This window comes from Pan paniscus, chromosome 9 (genome assembly GCF_029289425.2).
Source record: "Pan paniscus chromosome 9, NHGRI_mPanPan1-v2.0_pri, whole genome shotgun sequence".
Classification (NCBI taxonomy): domain Eukaryota; kingdom Metazoa; phylum Chordata; class Mammalia; order Primates; family Hominidae; genus Pan; species Pan paniscus.
In genome coordinates this window covers 68,810,739-68,832,666 of record NC_073258.2, presented here as the reverse complement: position 1 = coordinate 68,832,666, position 21,928 = coordinate 68,810,739, and the positions used below count along the sequence as shown (strand labels likewise).

General features: G+C 48.9%; 2 protein-coding genes across 2 annotated transcripts; one reads left to right on the top strand and one right to left on the bottom strand.

Moving 5' to 3' along the window:
- Window positions 1–71: 71 nt before the first annotated feature.
- On the top strand, window positions 72–2,222 carry LOC100990592 (uncharacterized protein NDUFV1-DT). The gene has a single exon (XM_055094595.2). The coding sequence runs from the start codon at window positions 947–949 to the stop codon at window positions 1,757–1,759; it is 813 nt and encodes a 270-aa protein (XP_054950570.1). The 5' UTR covers window positions 72–946; the 3' UTR covers window positions 1,760–2,222.
- Window positions 2,223–18,429: 16,207 nt separating this feature from the next.
- On the bottom strand, window positions 18,430–21,568 carry GSTP1 (glutathione S-transferase pi 1). The gene is made up of 7 exons (XM_003828732.6): window positions 21,236–21,568; window positions 20,911–20,946; window positions 20,510–20,616; window positions 20,308–20,395; window positions 19,839–19,942; window positions 18,872–18,979; window positions 18,430–18,694 (listed from the first exon to the last, which is right to left on the bottom strand). Coding segments are annotated over exons 1-7 (633 nt in total). The 5' UTR covers window positions 21,237–21,568; the 3' UTR covers window positions 18,430–18,505.
- Window positions 21,569–21,928: the final 360 nt, after the last annotated feature.

Sequence of the window (21,928 nt, the reverse complement as noted above, 5' to 3'; positions counted from 1 at the left end):
GTGGCTGTCCCCCTCCCTCGGTTTTCCCCTGACCTGAGGAGGTCCCTCTGTCCTTTGCCTTCCCAGGAGGTCTTGGAAGCCTGATGAACTCGTCTTTTTCAGTTTCCTGGAACCCTCTGCTGTGGTCCTCGTGATAAGAGTGACCTTTTTGGCCTGCTCTCCCCAGCTCTTTTCCAGTCCTCATGGGGAGGAACCATCTCTGTTCTTTTGTGCTGTAATCATCCTTCCTGATCTCTCTAAAACGTGCTGTTTACAAAACTGCTTTGCAGCTATTTTCTCACATACCCCACAGCAGCCCCACAAGGTGTTCACTCCATTTTGTCCACGAAAAAACTGAGGCTCAAGGGGATTTTGTCCTTTGTCTGTGGGCATGAAGCTGCTGAGTGGTGGAGCTGGACTGGAATCTAGGCCTTTCTTCCATTCCACAGTGCCCCGCACACAGCAAACCCACAGAACAACTGACACGCATGTGACAGTCACTGTGGACGTCAGTGACATTCCCAAGAGAGGCACCAAGAAATCTCTTCCCTGTCTGAGGTTTCCCAGACAGATAGAGTAGTATCAGGCCCAGAGCCCAGGAGTCCTGGCTGCCAGCCGCAGGCCCCCTCTCTTGGTCAGGGAAAGAGGTTGCCTAGGCAAAGCTGGGCATTACACAGCTAATCCGGGCTCAGACCTGAGTCCTCGGATCCCTCCCTTTGGGGCAGAAGAAGGGGGGCAGGTCAGAGCCAGCGGGTGGATTCCTTCCTCATCTGTCTCTAACTGGGTCAAAGGAATACAGGCTGAGGGAGAGGCAGGTTCGGGATGCTGGGGACAGGAGATGCTGGGCATGAGGGGGGATGGAAAACGGAGAGTGAGGGAAGGATCCTCTGTTCATTCAGTGCCAGGCTCTGGGCCAAGCACTTGCCATGTGTTACCTCCTTAATCCTCCAAAACTCCAGCCTCAGGAATGATGAGCCCTGTTTTCAGAAGCAGGGTATCAGCATTGCTGAGTGGCCTTCCCAGGATGACACAACTGCCAGAACTCGGCCTGAGGTCTCCTAACCACAAATCCCCCACTGGTCCCCACCCACTGGAGCACCTACTTGCCAGGCTTCTCAAGCGAAGAAGGAGATCCACTCCGATGTCATCTCCCAGGAGCCTTCTCTGCAGCATCTCAGGTCCTGGCTCTCACCTCCTCAGCACCCATCCCATCCTGTGTCACTCTGTGTATCAGCCTCCCCAGCCAGCCTCCAGGCCACAAGCCAAGAGGTATCAAGGGCTCCTCCCTGTCCCACTGGCCCCACATCCACTGTGTCTATCTGGTCAACTTTACCTTCCAAACATTCCCTGCACAGTGATAGATGGCTGTGGCCCTGTCATCTCTCACCTGAAATTAACAATGTATCCTTGGGGCCTCCCACCCTCACATCTTGGCTCCTCCAGCCCCTTCTCTGCAAACATGGAACAGTGGGATTATTATAAATCTCAGACCCGTTTTGCCCCTTTCCTGCCTGAGAGTTTTTGTGGTTCCCCACTGCCCTCAGAACAAAGCTCAAGACCCTTTGGCCTGGCATTCAAGGTCCTTTGTGCTGCCACCTGTCAACCTCCCCAGTTCCAGCTCCTTTGGCTTTGCCCATACAAGCTGGATCTGCACCAGAGGATCTGTCTTCCTCCCAACTTGGCCCTAGTCCTCCTAGGAGCCCTTTGGACGTCACCTCCCCCAGGAAGCTTTCTGCAACCACCCTACAACCGTCCCTATAAACTTTATAAAACCAATTAGGGAAGAAGTAGGGGGAAAAGATGAAAATAAACCAAGCCTGCAGCATACTCAGCATTCATCATGAGGTCAGCTGCTCTCTGACCTGCTTCCTCATGGCTGGTTGGTGCCTGTTGTCCCGGAGTGACAAAGACACTAGATTATAGCTGCCCTTAACTGCTGTATAAATAACAACTTGAACATAAAATGCTAAATTTTCCTTTTGAAGTATTCCTTCATATCCTGCATGCTGATAAAACTACTGACTCAACTGGTCCCCATGAGGAGCTGGCTCACCAAAGAATGCGGTTTCCAATCCCAATTATTTCATGCCCCTTGCTTAGGCAATCAACAATCCCAAATTTCCAGCCCCTTGCCCTCCACAATCTCCTTAAAAAATTCAGTCCAAAATTCCTTGGGGAGATGGATTTGAAGGTCTCCTCCCATCTCCAAACTTGATGCCCTGCAATCATTAAACTCTTTCTGTGCTGCAAACCCTGCTATCTCAGTGTAATTGGTCTGTTACTGCATACATATGGGCATACAAACCTGTTGGTCCTACAACAACCCCATACAACTATCTTGAGCACCTATTGTCAGGCCCAGTGTGAGTAAGGCACGATCAGATCTTCCCCAACCCCCAGCACAGAGCTTCTCAAGGGAGGGACTTACTCAATATTGTAATCAAATATTATATTTGAAAAATGAAAAACATCAATTTTTTTCCTATGTTTGAAATTGAAGAAATGCCAAAAAAGCAAGAAGAAAGTAATAACATTTTATGACCATCCTGACAATACCTGTTACTGTTTCTAGGTGATTTTTTTAAAAATATTTATTTATTGAGATGGAGTCTCATTCTTTCCACCCAGACCAGAGTGCAGTGGTGCAATCAGCTCGCTGCAACCTCTGCCTCCTGGGTTCAAGCGATTCTCCTGCCTCTGCCTCCCAAGTAGCTGGGATTACAGGTGCATACCACCACACTTGGCTAATTTTTGTATTTTTAGTAGAGACAGGGTTTCACCATGTTGACCAGGCTGGTCTCGAACTCCTGACCTCAGGTGATCCACCCACCTCAGCCTCCCAAAGTGCTGGGATAACAGGCGTAAGCCACTGAACCTGGCCAAATTGTTACTTTTTCTCGAACTCGTGAACTCTCGGCTCACTCATGCACCACCGCGCCCGGCTATTTATTTTTTTTTTTAGTAGAGACAGGGTTTCTCCATGTTGGCCAGGCTGGTCTCGAACTCCTGACCTCAGGTGATCCGCCCACCTCGACCTCCCAAAGTGTTGGGATTACAGGCATGAGCCACTGCGCCTGGACATATACTCTGTTTTTGTTTTCACTTCATATTCAGGAAGGGGGATAGAGATATTAATCAGCTTTTGCTTGGACATGAAATTTAGGTATGATCTAAAAATTTAAGAGTAATCACTAAAAATAAAAGTAAAATGTGTAACTTCCAATAGTAGGGGAGAAGGGACTAGCACAAAAACCTCAATTCAACTGAAGACAAGAAAACAGAGTAAAGAAGAAATACAGGGAAAGAATGCTAAATAGGAAATACAGGCCAGGTGCGGTGGCTCACGCCTATAATCCCGACACTTTGGGAGGCCGAGGCGGGTGGATCACTTGAGGCCAGGAATTCGAGACCATCCTGGCTAACATGGTGAAACCCCGTCTCTGCTAAAAATACAAAACATTAACCGGGCATGGTGGCAGGTGCCTGTAATCCCAGCTACTCGGGAGGCTGAGGCAGGAGAATTCCTTGAACCCGGGAGGCAGAGATTGCAGTGGGCCAAGATCGTGCCATTGCACTCCAGCCTGGGTGGCAGAGCAAGACTCCGTCTTAAAAAAAAAAAAAAAAGTTTTTCTAGTTTTTCTTCTCTGGTCTTGATGTGTTTGAGAAAGACATAGTGGGTTTCAGGTTGTATCCTGCTGTCTTGAACTGGAAATCTTTTTTTTTCCATGAATTTAAACTGGAAAGAGTAAAGTCTATCAGTCACGGCCGGTGGGGCACGCAAAGGACAAGGTGAAAGTATTTAAGGCAAGCAGCACAATGAATGACGCATCAGGCCCAGGCCTCTCTCCCTGCTGGCCCAGCTCGGGGGCCATGGAATACCCTCCGCGCCGCCATCCTGGTGTGGCCACTCTCCATCACTCTGCCAGGGTCTCAGGGTCCCTCTTTGGCATATACCATCCTGACGCATTAGACGTGGTCTGCAGTTTCCATCACGGAGGACCAGGGAGGTCTTGGGCATACACAGACCCCAGGTACCGGTATCAGTCCCCTGGGTCCAGTCCTGCTGGTGCCTCCCTGCAGCAAACTCACATCCGGAAACCCAGAAGATCAGGTCTAGGTAACGATTGTTTCTACATTGGTCCTTTGCCCATCCCCCTGTTGTCACCTGAAGTCTTGCCTATACCCCCTTTGTCCCTTAACACAAAAGCTCTTGTCCCTTAAAACAAAAGCTCTAGTCTCTTCTTTTTCACTCCTCATAGTCCTTGATGGCTATCTGGGATGACAGACACCAGGAAAAGCTTACACACCCCTTCAACGCCCCTTCTAAGCTGTGAGAAATGTGAAACTCATCTTCCCCATTCCTCAATGGTTCAGGTTTTAGAAATGTCAGGCCTCATCTTATAAATCAGCGAAAAGAAAAAGAAAAATACTGTTGAGTTTTTATGATCAGAAACAGGTTGAGCAGTTGTCTTCTATTACATTTTCTTCCTCCTGAGGCCACTTTGCACCTTGCAAAGACAATTTCCTCCCACTATGCAAAACTCAAAGCCACAAAGGACATTGAAGGGGACCTCTGTGGCTGCAGCCGGTCATGAGGCCATGGCCAGTATTTATGGCTTCCTTCCTTTATCGTGCACCCACAGTCCCCGCCAGTCGGCCCCTCAGCTGCTGGGAGGATGGGGGAGCCAGGCTGGTTCACAGGGCTTTCACCAGGTGGATGACTTAATATCATAAAGGTGTCACATCTTCAAATTAATCTGTAAATTCACTGCAAATTCCCATCAAAATCCCACCAGGGCTTTTCATGGAAGTGGGAAAGCTGACACCAAAATGTATATAGAACAACAAAGGGCCAAGAATAGCCAAGACAATTTTGAAGAAGAAGATGGGGTGGGTGGTGGGTTTTGCCCTGGCAGATAGCGAGACTGATTCTAAAGCCATAGCAATCCAGTCAAGTAGACCAATAGTTCTTACATATAGTGCATCTTTATCATCATTCGCTAGATGTTCTGCAATTTTGGTTTTGATTTCTTCTTTGACGGGAGTCATTTTAAGAAAGATTTATAAATGTACAGGGGTTAGGGGGATTTTGTTTCCCGGTTTTGTTATTTTTCATTTTATTGCCTCATAATGAAAGACTGTCATCTGTACTATTTCTCTCCCTCTCCCCACCCCTCTTAATCCCTGGAATGTTCTAAAATTTCCTTTAAGGCATAATACATTATTATTATAGTAAATGTCCCAAGAGCAATTGAAGGGTGGTGCCTCTCTGCTTTCCTATGGCAGAGTTTGAAATCTGTTGTTTAAAACTGCCAGAGTCCTTGTCTATCTGTGAGCTTTTGTTGTATAGGTGCCCAGATATGTTACTTGGTGCACAGATGCTCTTAACTGTAGTCACTCGAGATGTGTCCTACTTTCTTTCTTTCTTCTTCTTTTTTTTTTTTTTTTTGAAACAGAGTCTCGCTTTGTCGCCGCCCAGGCTGGAGTACAGTGGCACGATCTCGGCTCACTGCAACCTTCACCTCCCAGGTTCAAGTGATTCTCGTGCCTCTGCCTCCCGAGTAGCTGGGATTACAGGTGCATGCCACTGGGACCGGCTAATTTTTGTATTTTTAGTAGAGACAGGATTTCACCATGTTGGCCAGGCTGGTCTCTATCTCCTGACCTCAGGTGATCTGCCTGTCTCAGCCTCCCAAACTGCTTGGAGTCTCCTACTTTCATAAGAGATAAAGTGTGTATTTAGATGGAATGTGTGTTTTGGTTTTCATGGTCTTTGTGGCTTTTGGGGTATTCTGAAGGATTAGTGGGAATCCCAGCTCCACCATTAAAAACCACAGGTCCTCCCTCTTCCTGTCAAATGTTGCAAATATTTCCTTTATCATCTATCTGATAATCTGATAAACAATAATGATCATTGTACAAGAGAAAACTTCAGATAAATGCATGAGGTGATGGTCACACTAAATATCCTAATTTGTTTGTTTTTGAGACAGGATCTCCCTCTATTACCCAGGCTGGAGTGCAGTGATGGGAATATAGCTCACTACAGCCTTGATCTCTTGGGCTCAAGCAATCCTCCCACCTCAGCTCCAAAGTAGTTGGGACCACAGGCATGAACCACCACACCCCACTAATTTTTAAATTTTTTATAGAGATGGGGTCTCATAATGTTGCCCAGGGGGACCTTGAACTCCTGGGCTCAAACAATTCTTCCGCCTGGGCCTCCCAAAGTTCTGGGATGCTAGATGTGAGCCATTATGCCCAGCCTACCTAATTTGATCATTATAAAACACATATATGTATATGGAACCACCAAATTGTACTCCATAAATATGTACAAGTACAATGTATCCATTAAAAATTTAAAAAGAGAAATCTTTTGTTTCGATTTAGTTAAATTCATTCATTTAGGGGCCTTGTTTAAGAAATCGATCCCGGTTTTTTTGGTGGAGACGGGGTTTCGCTGTGTTGGCCGGGCTGGTCTCCAGCTCCTAACCACGAGTGATCCGCCAGCCTCGGCCTCCCCAGGTGCCGGGATTGCAGACGGAGTCTCGTTCACTCAGTGCTCAATGTTGCCCAGGCTGGAGTGCAGTGGTGTGATCTCGGCCAGCTACAACCTCCACCTCCCAGCCGCCTGCCTTGGCCTCCCAAAGTGCCAAGATTGCAGCCTCTGCCCGGCCGCCACCCCGTCTGGGAGGTGAGGAGCGTCTCTGCCTGGCCGCCCATTGTCTGGGATGTGAGGAGCCCCTCTGCCCGGCTGCCCAGTCTGGGAAGTGAGGAGCGCCTCTTCCCGGCCGCCATCCCGTCTAGGAGGTGAGGAGCGTCTCTGCCTGGCCGCCCATCATCTGGGATGTGGGGAGCGCCTCTGCCTGGCCGCGACCCCGTCTGGGAGGTGAGGAGCGTCTCTGCCCGGCCGGGACCCCGTCTGGGAGGTGAGGAGCGTCTCTGCCTGGCCGCCCCATCTGAGAAGTGAGGAGCCCCTCCGCCCAGCAGCTGCCCCCTCTGAGAAGTGAGGAGCGCCTCCGCCCGGCAGCCACCCCGTCTGGGAGGGAGGTGGGGGCCAGCCCCTCTGCCCAGCCACCACCCCGTCTGGGAGGTGTACCCAACAGCTCATTGAGAAGGGGCCATGATGACGATGGCGGTTTTGTGGAATAGAAAAGGGGGAAAGGCGGGGAAAAGATAGAGAAATCAGATTGTTGCTGTGTCTGTGTAGAAAGAAGTAGACATGGGAGACTTCATTTTGTTCTGTAGTAAGAAAAATTCTTCTGCCTTGGGATGCTGTTGATCTATGACCTTACCCCCAACCCTGTGCTCTCTGAAACATGTGCTGTGTCCACTCAGGGTTAAATGGATTAAGGGGGGTGCAAGATGTGCTTTGTTAAACAGATGCTTGAAGGCAGCATGCTCGTTAAGAGTCATCACCACTCCCTAATCTCAAGTACCCAGGCACACAAACACTGCGGAAGGCCGCAGGGTCGTCTGCCTAGGAAAGCCAGAGACCTTTGTTCACTTGTTTATCTGCTGACCTTCCCTCCACTATTGTCCTATGACGCTGCCAAATCCCCCTCTGCCAGAAACACTCAAGAATGATCAATAAAAAAAAAAAAAAGAGAGAAAGAAAATAATGAAGTGAATGGTATAAAATGTTGAATAGGTAAATCTGGGTAAAGGGTAAATATGGCTGTTTTTGGTAGTTTAAAAAATTTTTTTGCAACATTTTATAACTTTGAAATTATTTCCAAATAAAAAGTTTTAAACTCCAAAAAAAAAAAAAAAAGAAAGAAAGAAAAAAGAAATCTATCCCTAGCCCAAGGTCATAAAAAACTTTCTTTAATTATTTTTTTCTGTTAGTATTTTATTTTTCTCTCTCAAGTGTAGGTGAACCCTAGTGCAGGGCTTCTCAACCTTGACACTATGGCCGTTTGGGGCTTTGCTGTGAGCTTCTCAACCTTGACACTGTGGCCATTGGGGCTTTATTTGCTAGCTGCCCTGTGCATTGGAGGATGTTGAGCAGCATCCCTAGGTGTCAATAGCACCCCACAAGTTGGGACAACAAAAATGTCTCCAGATATTACCAAATATCCTCTGGGTGACAACATTGCCTCCTATCAAGAACCACTGATCTGTTTAGACTTTATTGTATATGGTGTGAGGTAAGGATCCAGTAATTTTTCTTAATAGGTGGAATCAGTTTCACTAATGCTATCTAAATAACTCTTCTTTTCAAACTTATTTATGATACCACTGCGAGTACATACTGAGTTCCAAGATAGGCATGGATTTGTTTTATATTTTTATTTTATTTTATTTTTCATTTTTAAAGCATGGGTTGGTTGTATGTGATAGAGACTGGCTAGATATCACAAACTCATTTCCTCTTCTCAGACACAGAGCTAAACAGTTTCTCAGTCTTCTTGCATCCAAATGGGGCAGAAATGAAGTGTGTCACTTCCAGGCCTGGGCAGCCGGGAACAAGTGTGTCTTCACCTTGTTCTCTCTCTCTCTCTCTCCTTTTCAAGGACACCTTGCAAACATATGAATCTGGGTTGAATGGGCTCAGTTCTCACTCAGGGAGATAACCAGAACAAACTATAAATATAGTCTCTGAGTCCAGGGGTCAGTTAATCAAGATTCCTAGATTGAAGCTCGAAGTATATTTTCCTGATTTGTGGTTTTAATATCTCTGTTTATGGCAGAAGGCATTTCAGCAAACTCCTCGAGTGCTCCCTACATCAGGCATGAGGGGTTTTCTCTGAAGTTTAATCCAGTTGTCCATATCCTGCTTGTAGGGCTTTAGGAACAAAGCAATCCTTGTTCTTAATGATTACAAGTCAGAAAAGTGGGAGACACTTAAATTGGAGAAACCAAAAAGAATTCGGGCTCAAGCAATCCTCCCATCTCAGCCCCCTAACTAGCTAGGACTACAGGCCTGTGCCACCACACCTGGCTAACTTTCGTATTTTTTGTAGAAACGAGGTTTCGGCACGTTGCTTAGGCTGGTCTCAAACTCCTGAGCTCAAGTGATCCACCTGCCTCAGCCTCCTGAAGTGCTGGGATTACAGGCATGAGCCACCATGGCTGGCCTGATAAATTTTTTTTAAATTAGCTGGGCATGGTGGTTCATGCCTGTAGTCTCAGCTATTCAGGAGGCTGAGGCAGGAGGATTGCTTGAGCCCAGGAGCTCTGATTTTGCCACTGCACTCCAGCCTGGACAATAGAGCAATACCCCATCTCTAAAATTATATATATATATAATCCCATTAAGAAATATATATGATTATATACGTTCGTGTATGTGTGTGTATATATATGCATACGTATATATATGCATGTGTGTGTGTATCATATCATATCATATATATGAGATAGATAAAGCCAAATGAATAAACAAAGCTGGAGAAAGAAAGACAATGAAAAACATTGTGGCCGGGCATGGTGGCTCACACTTGTAATCCCAGCACTTTGGGAGGCCGAGGTGGGCAGATCACAAGGTCAGGAGTTCGAAACCAGCCTGGCCAATATGGTGAAACCCTGTCTCTGCTAAAAATACAAAAATTAGCCGAGCATGGTGGCAGGTGCCTGTAGTCCCAGCTTCTTCAGAGGCTGAGGCAGGAGAATCGCTTGAACCCGGGAGGCAGAGGTTGCAGTGAGCAGAGATCGTGCCACTGCACTCTAGCCTGGGTGACAGAGCGAGACTCCATCTCAAAAAAAAAAAAAAAAAAAAAGAAAAGAAAAGAGAAAAGAAAAAGAAAAACATTGTAAGAGTATAAAAGGTATATAGAAACTTTATCTTGAGTAGTGGTCAAAAGTGATTGAGATTAGATGGATCTGTTTGCAAGATTTTATTATAACTATATTTTTAGCTGTAGCATTAATAATACACTAATGTAAAGGTAGAATTTAGTTTTCTCTTTTAAACGAGATTTTCATGTAGTAGTAATAAGAGATTGTAAAAGATTTTTGTTTGCCTTTTGAGCAAACTGCAAAGTGAAAAAAATAAAAAAAGAGGAGCGAGTTTGCCTTATGCTTCCTTCATTAGGTCTTTGGATTGTTTAGAAAACTGAGTCTCCTCTCTATCAAACAATAAAGGTTTTTGCTTTCGGAAATCTTTTTTCTTTTTTAGATGGAGTTTCGCTCTTTTTGCCCAGGCTACAGTGCAATGGTGCGAACTTGGCTCAATGCAACCTCCCCCCCACCCCCCGTGTTCAAGCGATTCTCCTGCCTTAGCCTCTTGAGTAGCGGGGATTACAGGCACCTGCCACCATGCCCAACTAATTTTGTATTTTTAGGGGAGACAGGGTTTCACCATGTTAGCCAGACTGGTCTCGAACTCCTGACTTCAGGTGATCCTCCCACCTTGGCTTCCCAAAGTGCTGGGATTACAGATATGAGTCACCACACCCAGCTTTTCTGAAATCTTTCAGTTATCACTTTGGCTAAATGAATGACTATTATTTTGAAGTTCCCCATGATTCTATTTTGAACAAGTCTTTTAAACCTTTTCTATTTTAATATCAAGTGTTTTAAAGCTTTGGTATTTGACAAACTTCCAAAAATGAAAATTCAAATTCTAAATTAAGCCATTTTGACCTCAAACTAACTTTTCAACATTTGAAAAAGAAAAAAAAAACCCATGTAAGTTCAAGAGAACTTGGTATTATTTGGCATGTAAAAATTACACAGCAAGCATTGTCAAAAAAGAAATGACATTTAACTTTCTTTGAGTTATATTTGTGAAATGTGTTATTAATATGTGTTCCAAAATTGTATGAGATTCCTAAAAATCTGATATGTGTTGGTATATATTATCGGTCATTATTGTAAGTATTATGTTGAATTATAGTGATACGGAAGGTGGGCAGGGAAGTGCTGGGTAGAGGAATGTGTAGTCCCTGGCTAGAGCTCCATCCCCAGGCCTGTGCCCATGGACCTGGGTGAAGGCAGGCATTTTTGTTTTCCTGCCCAAATATTGCATTTCCCAAGAGCACCCTGGCCCACCACACCCCTATCCTGTGCCTATAAAAATCCTGAGACCCTAGCAAGCAGACACACAAGCAGCTGGACGTGGAGAGGAACACATTGGCAGAAGAAGACACAAGTGGCTGGACATTGAGAGGTCATTGAGGGGTGCCAGCTCTGTCCCACAGACCCTGGCCAATAGAGGAAATGAGTACCCAGACACAGGTATGCAGTGTAAGAGCAGCTAGGTGACTGCCTGGCTCTAGTGGAAGAAGCTGGAGCTGCTTTGCTTTTATTCAGTGCAGGCACAATGTCGAAAACCTGGAGCCGACACAATCTGTAAGTAATTAATATTTATTATTCCCCTTTCAGGGAACCTCATGTTCCCTGAAACATGATCATAGGTGATCATAGATGATCTAAGGTCAGTTCCTGGTCGACATAAGTAAACATGCCTATTTAAGATAAAATCCCCCATACTCCCTTGTACCTACTCCTTGCCCTCTGCCTCAGGGTTATAGAAGAGCTGCCTTCAGTTCTTCTCCCCCGGGGCTCTGCAGAACCTTCCCACCTTTCAGAAGGTTTGCGTCCTTTCCCTATAGTTCTTCCCACCTCTCTGACCAATCCGCCACAGAAGGGAGCAGGCTGGTGGAAGAGCACACGACAGACGCCAGCATGCCAGCAGGCCATCCACCTGCAGAACGAGGCGGAGTTTGGCCTGGCAGTCAAAGGCGAGCCCAGGCCGCTGAGCAGCCTGACTCCAGGGCAAAACCTTCCCACTCCATGCCCTTCTGGCTTCCTCCAACTGCTGAGAGTTACCTCCACTCAATAAAACCTTGCACTCATTCTCCAAGCCCAGGTGTGATCCTATTCTTCCAGTACACCAAGGCAAGAACCTGGGATACAGAAATCCCTCTGTCCTTGTAACAAAGCAGAGGGTCTAATTGAGCTGCTGGTTAACACAAGCTGCCTATAGATGGCAAAACTAAAAGAGCACCTTGTAACACATGCCCACTGGGGCTTCAGGAGCTGTAAACATCCACCCCTAGATGCTGCCGTGGGTTGGAGCCCCACAACCTGCCCATCTGTATGCTCCCCTGCAGGTCTGAGCAGCGGGGCACTGAAGAAGCGAACCACTCCCCCATCACACGCCCTGCAAGGGGGACAAGGGAACCCTTCCCGTTTCAGTAGGCCACAAAACAATAAAATGACCAAATTTCTTTGTTGATTGCATCTTTGACCATGACTACTTTAAATCTTGCCCTATTCCTTCTTGGAGAGCTCCCTCCAATCTTCATGGAAACTAAAGAACCCATTTCACTGGTCAAATAATTCAGTTTATTTGTAACGTATGGCTGATTTTTCAACATTTCCATTGTCCATACCACCCTCAGTCTTCCAGACTTGTGAAATGCACAAATAATAAAAATCAAATTGGCAAAGCTTATAGAAACTTTTTTTTTTTTTTTGAGACAGTCTCCCTCTTGTCGCTCAGGCTAGAGGGCAGTGGCGTGATCTCAGCTCACTGCAACCTCCGCCTCCCAGGTTCAAGCAATTCTCCTGCCTCAGCCTCCTGAGTAGCTGGGATTACAGGCACCCACCACCATGCCCAGCTAATTTTTGTACTTTTTAGTAGAGATGGGTTTCGCCATGTTGGCCAGGCTGGTCTCGAACTCCTGGCCTCAGGTGATCCGTCTGCCTCGGCCTCCCAAAGTGCTGGGATTACAGGCGTGAGCCACCGTGCCTGGCCAAGCTTATAGAAACTTGAAACTTCTCTGGCCTAAGAGTCTTCCATTGGTATTGCTTAATTCACACTCTACCCCATTTCAACAACATTGGCTTTCTTTCTTTGAAATAACAGGAAGGCCATGTGCCTGAATGCAGAAGTCTATGAGCCAGCTCTTCTTAAAAATGCTATACTTCATGATTGCCAGGGCCTTTATAAAGCTTCTCACTTAAAAAAAAAAAAATTTAATTAATGAAGAATTCTTTTAAAAAGCAATCTCCCTGGAGACAGACATCAAAGATCACAGCTTCCAACCTGGAGATTTTGTTTATTGGAAACATCATCAAATAAAATACTCCCTCCAACCATGTTGGAAGGGATCATGTCACGTACTGTTAACCAGTCTTTGTGCAGCTAACATCAGGGGCATTGACTCATGGATTCACATTTTTTTTTTCACTTTAAACAGGCAGCCCACCTGAGTGGACATCTTTCATTACCAGAGATCTCCCACCGAAGCTGACCACAACCAGTCACCTTGTTCTTCAAACCTGGATGAGAAGTGGAAACTCGGTTTGGAAGGATCACTCAAAAGGCTAAATGGCTGCAAGCTGTCAAAAAGCCAACTCCATTACATGATCTATTTGATTTGTTACCTTCACAAGTAAGAACACTTTTCAGATCTGGATTTCAACTTGTTTTGTTAATAACTGTCTTTATTTGCATCATATTTTTTTTTGATACAGTTTCACTCTTGTCACCTAGGCTGGAGTGCAGTGGCACCATCTCAGCTCACTGCAACCTCCGCCTCCAGGATTCAAGCGAATCTCCTGCCTCGGCCTCCTGAGTAGCTGGGATTACAGGCGTCTGCCACCACACCTGGCTAATTTTTGTGTTTTTAGTAGAGACAGGTTTCACCATGTTGGCCAGGCTGGTCTCGAACTCCTAACCTCAAGTGATCTGCCCAACTCAGCCTCCCACCTCAGCCTCCCAAAGTGCTGAGATTACAGGTGTGAGCAACTGTGCCCGGCCAGTAGTTTTTATTCTTAAATTGATTATGCTTTGCATTTCTAGATGTCTTAAGTCAACAACAAAAAATAAAATCATGATAGCTAGATGCTTAGAAATGCTCTCACATGTCACGGCTCCTTTGTAAGCGGATGGCTCGACTGAGTTCCCATTGCTTTGTCCCTCTGTGGTTCTAATCAATTTGACCTTGAGACTTCACTAAATTCTTTTTTTTTTTTTGAAATGAAGTCTTGCTCTTGTTGCCCAGGCTAGAGTGCAATGGTGCGATCTTGGCTCACTGCAACCTCTGCTTCCCAGGTTCAAGCGATTCTCCTGCCTCAGCCTCCTGAGTAGCTGGGATTACAAGCGTGCACCACCACGCCCGGGTAATGTTTGTATTTTTAGTAGAGACGGGTTTCACCATGTTGGCCAGGCTGGTCTTGAACTCCCGACCTCAGGTGATCCACCTGCCTCGGCCTCCCAAAGTGCTGGGATTACAGGCGTGAGCCACCATGCCCGGCACCTTCACTAAATTCTTCAACCATAGGTACCTCTCCTCTTTCCCTCTGAAGTAGGACAGATGGCCTGGGAATAAGCCTTCCCAGTGACATGGGACAAACTTGCATCTAACACATTGATTCCTGAATCTTACGTGACAGTGAACAAAAATCATATGTATAAAAAAAATGTCGATCATCAATGCTTTCAGAAGAGAAAAATATCTATCAAAAGGGGGAAATGAGAAAGAAAAGTAGCCTAGAGCAGTGTGAAGAATGCGAGCTATGCAAAACGTATCAGGCCCGGAGAGACAGGAAAATGAGTCTCCCTGCCCGGGGGTAGTTGTTTAAGGGTATTTTGTTCTTTCTTCTCGTGTAGTTTCCAGACTAACTGATAAATTGAAATGCTATCAGGCATCAATTTTTTTTTTGAGATGGAGTCTCGCTCTGTCACCCAGGCTGGAGTGCAGTGGTGCAATCTTGGCTCACTGTAAGCTCCACCTCCCAGGTTCACGCCATTCTCCTGCCTCAGCCTCCCGAGCAGCTGGGACTACAGGTGCCTGCCACTACACCCGGCTAATTTTTTTGTATTTTTAGTAGAGACAGGGTTTCATCGTGTTAGCCAGGATGGTCTTGATCTCCTGACCTCGTGATCCACCCTCCTCGGCCTCCCAAAGTGCTGGGATTACAGGCGTGAGCCACTGCGCCCGGTCAAAAGTTTGGGTTTTTTCTGGCCTATATATGGACCAAGTAGGGGCTTGTGGACCTTGGATATTGTCCTCAGAGCAATACCATTCTGCCTCTTGCATCCAATTTTGAGCTTCCTCAGGTCCTGTCAACATATGTGTAACTAGATTACTGAGGTCAGGGTGGAGCCCATTAACAAATAGGGCAGACAAAGCATTTTCTATGCCGGACAGGGATACTTTTCATTATTGCTCTGAGCTTAAGATTTTAACCATGGCATAAGGGTAAAGAAGCAGACATGGTTGATTTGACAGCCTAACTTGTATAACTTATCTAGCTGGGTTTTTTTTCATTGCATCGTCAAGGTGGGAAAGTAACCAAGCAAAGAAGTCAGCAGATTCAGAGGAGGCTAGTGAGAAAGATGGAGAACTTAGAACCCTCTGCTTGCCAACCAAAAATACATCCCATTATTTCTGGGGTGTTTGGGATCCCCCCTCTTTTTTTTCAATGCATTCTGGAGATGAGCAGTTTTATTTAGGTTAAAACTTCCCCACTGTGGCCACCAAAATTCTAAATTATTTTCGGTAAGATTCACTCATTTCTCTAGAAGAGCACAAGTCCTGCGATGGAGTCCCAGACCCCCTGGATTTAAATGAGCCCAGAATTGTTTGTTTTCCTGGAATCTTACCTATTAGAGGTCTTTCACTAAAACCATTTCAGTTTCTGTCTGACCCAGTCAGATACCTGAAGCCTCCCTACAGGATGCGTTAAACTTCTACCACAACTTCCAAACCCAGTCCAGATCGGCTCAACTCAGAGAACTCAATTTAAGTTCTGGAGTTTGTATGTGATATGGTTTGGCTGTGTCCCCACCCAAATCTCATCTTGAATTGTAATCTCCACGTGGTGAGGGAGGGACTTAGTGGGAGGTGATAGGATCATGGGGGCGAATTTCCCCCTTGCTATTCTCGTGACAGTGAGTTCTCACGTGCTCTGTTGGTATAAAAGGGTGTGGAACTTCCCCCCTTATCTCCCCTGCCACCATGTAAGATGTGCCTTGCTTCCCATTCGCCTTCTGCCACGATTGTAGGTTTCCTGAGGCCTCCCCAGCCATGCAGAACTGTGAGTCAATCAATCCTCTGTCACCCAGGCTGGAGTGCAGAGGCGTGATCTCAGCTCACTGCAGCCTCTGCCTCCCGGGTTCAAGGGATTCTCCTACCTCAGCCTCCCGTGTAGCTGTGATTACAGGCACGTGCCACCATGCCCAGCTGATTTTTTAAATATTTTAATAGAAATGGGGTTTCACCATGTTGGCCAGGCTGGTCTCCAACTCCTGACCTCAAGTGATCTGCTCGCCTCAGCCTCCTGAAGTGCTGGGATTGGCCGGGTGCAGTGGCTTACGCCTGTAATCCCAGCACTTTGAGAGGCTGAGGTGAGTGGATCACCTGAGATCAGGAGTTTTGACACCAGCCTGGCCAACATGGTGAAACCCTGTCTCTACTAAAAATACAAAAATTAGCCAGGCATAGTGGCATGTGCCTGTAATCCTAGCTACTTGGGAGGCAGAGGCAGGAGAATCACTTGAACCCAGAAAGTGGAGGTTGCAGTAAGCTGAGATTGTGCCACTGCACTCCAGCCTGGGCGACAGAGTGAGACTCTGACTCAAAAAACAACAACAACAACAACAACCAAAAAAAAAACCAAAGTGTTGGGATTACAGGTATGAGCCACCACACCTGGCTTAGCCTCTTTTCTTTATAAATTACCCAGTCTCAGGTAGTTCTTTATAGCAGTGTGAGAAGGGACTAATACAGTATCTGAGTGGGACTTACCAGTGATGACCTTCAAATATGCTGCAGGAAGCAGCGTGTAGGGGGCTCAGTGAAATGCCTACACCTGTTTGCTCATTGCTCCTGGAGACCATCATTGGGCCCAGGATGGGGAGAAATCCTTCAGATCCTTCTGATGTCCTTCTGAAGGATCCTACCTCTGACATCAGATCTGCTAAAAGATAAACTTAAGCCCATTTACATTCTAAAGAGTTTATTTGAGCATTCAGTGACACATAAATTAAGATAGCACAAGACCAAAGCAGCTAGTGCTTCTATTAGAGGGGAAGTGAAACTTAATCATGTATTTGCAGAAGCCAGACAAAGAAAACAATTTTGACTGGTTAGAGTGAAAAGTCCCAAGTTAGAGGTTAGTTGGCAGTTTCTGATTAATATAGCGTATTAAGCTGGGGGCGGTGGCTCACGCCTGTAATCCCAGCACTTTGCGAGCCCAAGGCAAGTGGATCACGTGAGGTTAAAAGTCCGAAACCAGCCTGGCCAACATGATGAAAGCCCATCTCTACTAAAAATACAAAAATTAGCCAGGCACGGTGGTGGGCACCTGTAATCCCAGCTACTCAGGAGGCTGAGGCAGGAGAATTGCTTCAGCCTGAGAGGCAGAGGTTACAGTGAGCAGAGATTACACCACTATACTCCAGCCTAGGCACCAGAGTGAGACTCCATCTCAAAAACAAAACAAAACAAAACAAAACAAAAACAGTGTATTAGTCCATTCTCACACTGCTACAAAGAACTATCAGAGACTGAGTAATTTATGAAGAAAAGAGGTTTAATTGACTCACAGTTTTGCAGGCTTAACAGGAAGCATGACTGGGAAGCCTCAGGAAACTTACAATCAGGGTGGAAGGTGAAGAGGAAGCAGGCACATCTTTACAAGGTGGCAGGAGAGAGAGAGCGATTCTCATGCCTCAGCCTCCCAAGTAGCAGGGACTACAGGTAACCGCCACCACACCTGGCTAATTTTTGTATTTTTAGTAGAGACGGGGTTTCACCATGTTGGTCAGGCTGGTCTTGAACTCCTGACCTCAAGTGATTCACCTGCCTCAGCCTCCCAAAGTGCTGGGATTACAGGCATGAGCCACCATGCCCAGCCTAGATAAATTTGAATGCTTTTCTCTTGCTCATGTCTTTAGTTCTCAGGCCCAGCCAAAAAACCCTAAAAGGACAGAGATAAAATTTTGCCTGCCCTACAGTATCTTACTGGCTTAGCTTCTCTGGAGAATCCTAATACAGTAGTGTCATTGCTTGCCTAGGATGCACCAAAACTCACAAGTCAGCAGGAAGCCAGGAAAGCTCCCATCCAAGCAGAATGACCCTACCACCAACCTGGGCTGCTCAGAGCTACTCAGCTAATCCCCCAGGACAGGGAACTCCTCACATCCCTCCTTCCCAGAATCCCTCATTTCCCTCCATCCTGGAGTCTGTCCATCTGACAGGCGCGTGCTGTGCCTAGAAAGCATGTTTCTATGAGACTTTTCTCCTTCTGTATACACTGTGTGGTGCTCCAGGACAGTGACCATGGTTATTTCTCTTTGTTTCTCTCTCTCTTTTTTTTTTCTTCCTCTTCCAGTTTGTGAGGTTGAGTAAACACAGCCAGGCTGAGGGCTCCAGGAAGCCACTGACTGTGCTGGAGGAGCTGTTTTCTAGTCCTCTGCTCTGCCCTCCCGCCGACCTCGAGGCTGAGAACCCCTAAGCCCCATCCCAGGAAACACAGTGCTCATAGTAGCTCTCTTAGAAATTTTATTGGTCCTGGAGAAAGGAAGGCAAACTCTGCCTCCCGCTCAGAGTCCCCCCAACCCTCACTGTTTCCCGTTGCCATTGATGGGGAGGTTCACGTACTCAGGGGAGGCCAGGAAGGCCTTGAGCTTGGGCCGGGCGCTGAGGCGCCCCACATATGCTGAGAGCAGGGGGAACGCATCCAGGCAGCCAGGGGCTAGGACCTCATGGATCAGCAGCAAGTCCAGCAGGTTGTAGTCAGCAAAGGAGATCTGCAGGGCAGGGGGGCCAGGGACTCAGCCGGCGGGAGCAGGCTGGAGGAATTGGGGGCAGAGGGCCTAAGCCCATCCCCTAGGTCTGCCCTGCTTTGCTAAACAAATGGCTCACACCTGTGTCCATCTGGAAGCAGAGGGTGGCGAGGAAGGAACAGGATGGGGCCAGATGCTCACCTGGTCTCCCACAATGAAGGTCTTGCCTCCCTGGTTCTGGGACAGCAGGGTCTCAAAAGGCTTCAGTTGCCCGGGCAGTGCCTTCACATAGTCATCCTTGCCCGCCTCCTGCCAGACACCACCATGTATCATCCTACTCTCATCCCTCCCAGCCCCTGAGACACCCCCGTCTGCCCCAGGCCAGACACCAGAGTCCCAGATTCTCCTCTGCTCGCTCCCCACAACCAGGCTAGTACCAAATCCTGTCCACTTCAGCTGCCAATTCATCTCTATTCCATTCTGCCTGTCCATCCTTGCTGGGATCTCTCACCAGATGATTGCAAAAGCTTTAGAGCTGGCTTCTCCAGAGGATCCTTCTAGACCTCACATTCAGACACAGCCCTGTTCAGACTTCTCAAAGGCCCCCATTGCCCTTAGGAGACTCCAAACCAGTGGGTTCAAGGCCTTCGGGACCTGGGCCTACTGCCCGCCCATCTCTATCTCCTTACCCACCCGACACACATGCAAGCGTACACACACACACGCACACGCACGCACACACACACACACACGCTGCCTCTGCTGAACTGGTCCCAGGTCCCCAAATGTGCTCTGTGTCTGCATATTTTCCTCAGCTAAAAGTGCCAGCACCTCCATCCAGAAACTGGTGACAAATCCTCCTCCACCTCTGGCTACTCCAGGAAGCCCTCGCCACCCCAGGAGATCAGAAACCACCAGTTGCTGGAGGTCTCTGTCCTTGCACTCTCCCCCATGACCCGTTACTTGGCTGGTTGATGTCCCAGGCAATAAGGGTGCAGGTTGTGTCTTGTCCCAGGCCCCTGGGCCCCTGGCCCAGAGCTGACCCAGCCCCTGCACCCTGACCCAAGAAGGGGTCAGCCCGAGCCACCTGAGGGGTAGGGGGGTGAGGGCACAAGAAGCCCCTTTCTTTGTTCAGCCCCCAGTGCCCAACCCTGGTGCAGATGCTCACATAGTTGGTGTAGATGAGGGAGACGTATTTGCAGCGGAGGTCCTCCACGCCGTCATTCACCATGTCCACCAGGGCTGCCTCCTGCTGGTCCTTCCCATAGAGCCCTGGGGTTGGGTGGGGGGGAGCAGGCCGCGTGACTGGGCGCCTGATCAACACACAGTCACTGGGGATGGGCCAACCAGGGGGCTGTCTGTGAGCCCCAGCCTGGGAGGAGGGGAAGAGGATGTGCGTGGAAGGATGAGAGACTGCCACACAGCAGGTGCTCAGAGCTCACCTGACACCTGGGAGGCAGCCTGGCACAGGGCAAGGATTGCAGGCACCCAGGCTTGACCTTGGGCAAACTACGTAACCTCAGTGGGTCTCAGTTTCCTCCACTCCAGAGGGCTGCGGGGCAGCTGATTTAAACAAAAGGGCTCCGGGGGCAGAGGCTTGCCCATGCCTGCCCTGGACTTGGAGGTTCAAGACTCACCAAGGGTGCGGCCCAGGTGACGCAGGATGGTATTGGACTGGTACAGGGTGAGGTCTCCGTCCTGGAACTTGGGGAGCTGCCCGTATAGCTGTTGGGGGAGGCATGGCTCAGGGAGGGGCACTGAGCTTGGGCGTCCCCCGATCCTAGTCACAGCCCCCTAAGGCCCAGCACCCCCTCCCCTTGCCCGGGCATGGTCACTTACGCAGGAGGCTTTGAGTGAGCCCTCCTGCCACGTCTCCACGGTCACCACCTCCTCCTTCCAGCTCTGGCCCTGATCTGCCAGCAGCATGCGCAGGGCCGCGCAGCGGCCTGCGGGGAGGGAGAAGTACGAGATGTGGGGACCGGGCCGACTCCGCCTCGCAGCAACCCGGGGAGGGGTCAGGAGTGCAGGGAGGGAACAGGGAAACAGGTTCCTCCGAAGATTTCACACAACACTGGGGCGGGGAGCAGGCATGGCGGGAGAGGCGGGGAACAGGAAGGAGGCCCGGGGTAAAAGCCACACGACGGAGGGATAAGGGGGTTCGGATCTCTCCGGGTGGGCGAGGGGCTGTGGGCTGCAGCCCCAGCCCCTGCCTCCCTTCCCTGCCAGACACATGCTCCTACCTCGAACTGGGAAATAGACCACGGTGTAGGGCGGCACTGCAGCGAACAAAGAAAAGTTTGCTGGAGCCCGGGGGAGGATGCCAAGGCGCGGTGCGCGCAGCCTGCCCCCCCTACCCGCCCCCGGGGTCCCATCCCTCCCCGAGGCGCTCCGGGCCCCCTGAAAGCCGCTAACGGCACTGGGGACGTCCTGGGTCCCCTAGGCCCCCGTCCCGGGTCTCGAGGTGGGCGAGGGGCCCTGCCGGGAGCCCGGGCCTGATGCTGCGGGTTGGCCCCATGCTGGGAGCTCTGAGCCCCATCCCCGGGGACGCGGGCCGCGCGTACTCACTGGTGGCGAAGACTGCGGCGGCGAAACTCCAACGAAGGCCTCGCGGCCTCCGAGCCTTATAAGGGTGGTCCCGCCCCGCTCCGCCCCAGTGCTGAGTCACGGCGCCGGCCGCTCTTCTGGAGGGTCCCGCGGACTCCCGCCGGCCCCAGCCCCGGCGGCCGCTGCACCCCTGGCGTCGGCCGCAGAGGGGCGCCCTGGAGTCCCCGGAGTCGCCGCGCAGCTGGCCGGGGAAGCCTTTCCCTCTTTCCCAGGTCCCCAGCGGGGCCTAGGGAGTAAACAGACAGCAGGAAGAGGACCGCAGCGAAGTGTGCACAGCTACTGGCGCGCCGGGACATCGCGGGGGGAAATTCCCTAAGACCGCTGCGATCCCGGAGCTTGCACACCCGCTTCACAGGGCAGGGGAGAGGGGTGGAGGCCGCTTAGAGGAGAGGAAATTGCTTTATTTTTATTTTATTTTATGACGTAGTCTCACGCTGTGGCCCCGGCTGGAGTGCAGTGGCGCGATCTCGGCGGCTCACTGCAACCTCCGCCTCTCGGGTTCAAGCAATTCTCCTGCTTCAGCCTCCCGAGTAGGTGGAATTATAGGTGCGTGCCACATCTGGCTGATTTTTGTATTTTTAGTAGAGACGGGGTTTCACCATGTTGGCCGGGCTGGTCTCGAACTCCTGACCTTAGGTGATCTGCACGCCTCGG

Coding starts and splice junctions, on each gene's coding strand:
- LOC100990592 (XM_055094595.2), top strand. CDS start 947: ATGATGAGCCCTGTTTTCAGAAGCAGGGTATCAGCATTGCTGAGTGGC.
- GSTP1 (XM_003828732.6), bottom strand. Junction 20,396..20,509: donor GCTCACTCAAAGCCTCCTGC/GTAAGTGACCAT, acceptor CTCCCCCAACAG/CTATACGGGCAGCTCCCCAA. Junction 18,980..19,838: donor CCCTCATCTACACCAACTAT/GTGAGCATCTGC, acceptor GGTGTCTGGCAG/GAGGCGGGCAAGGATGACTA.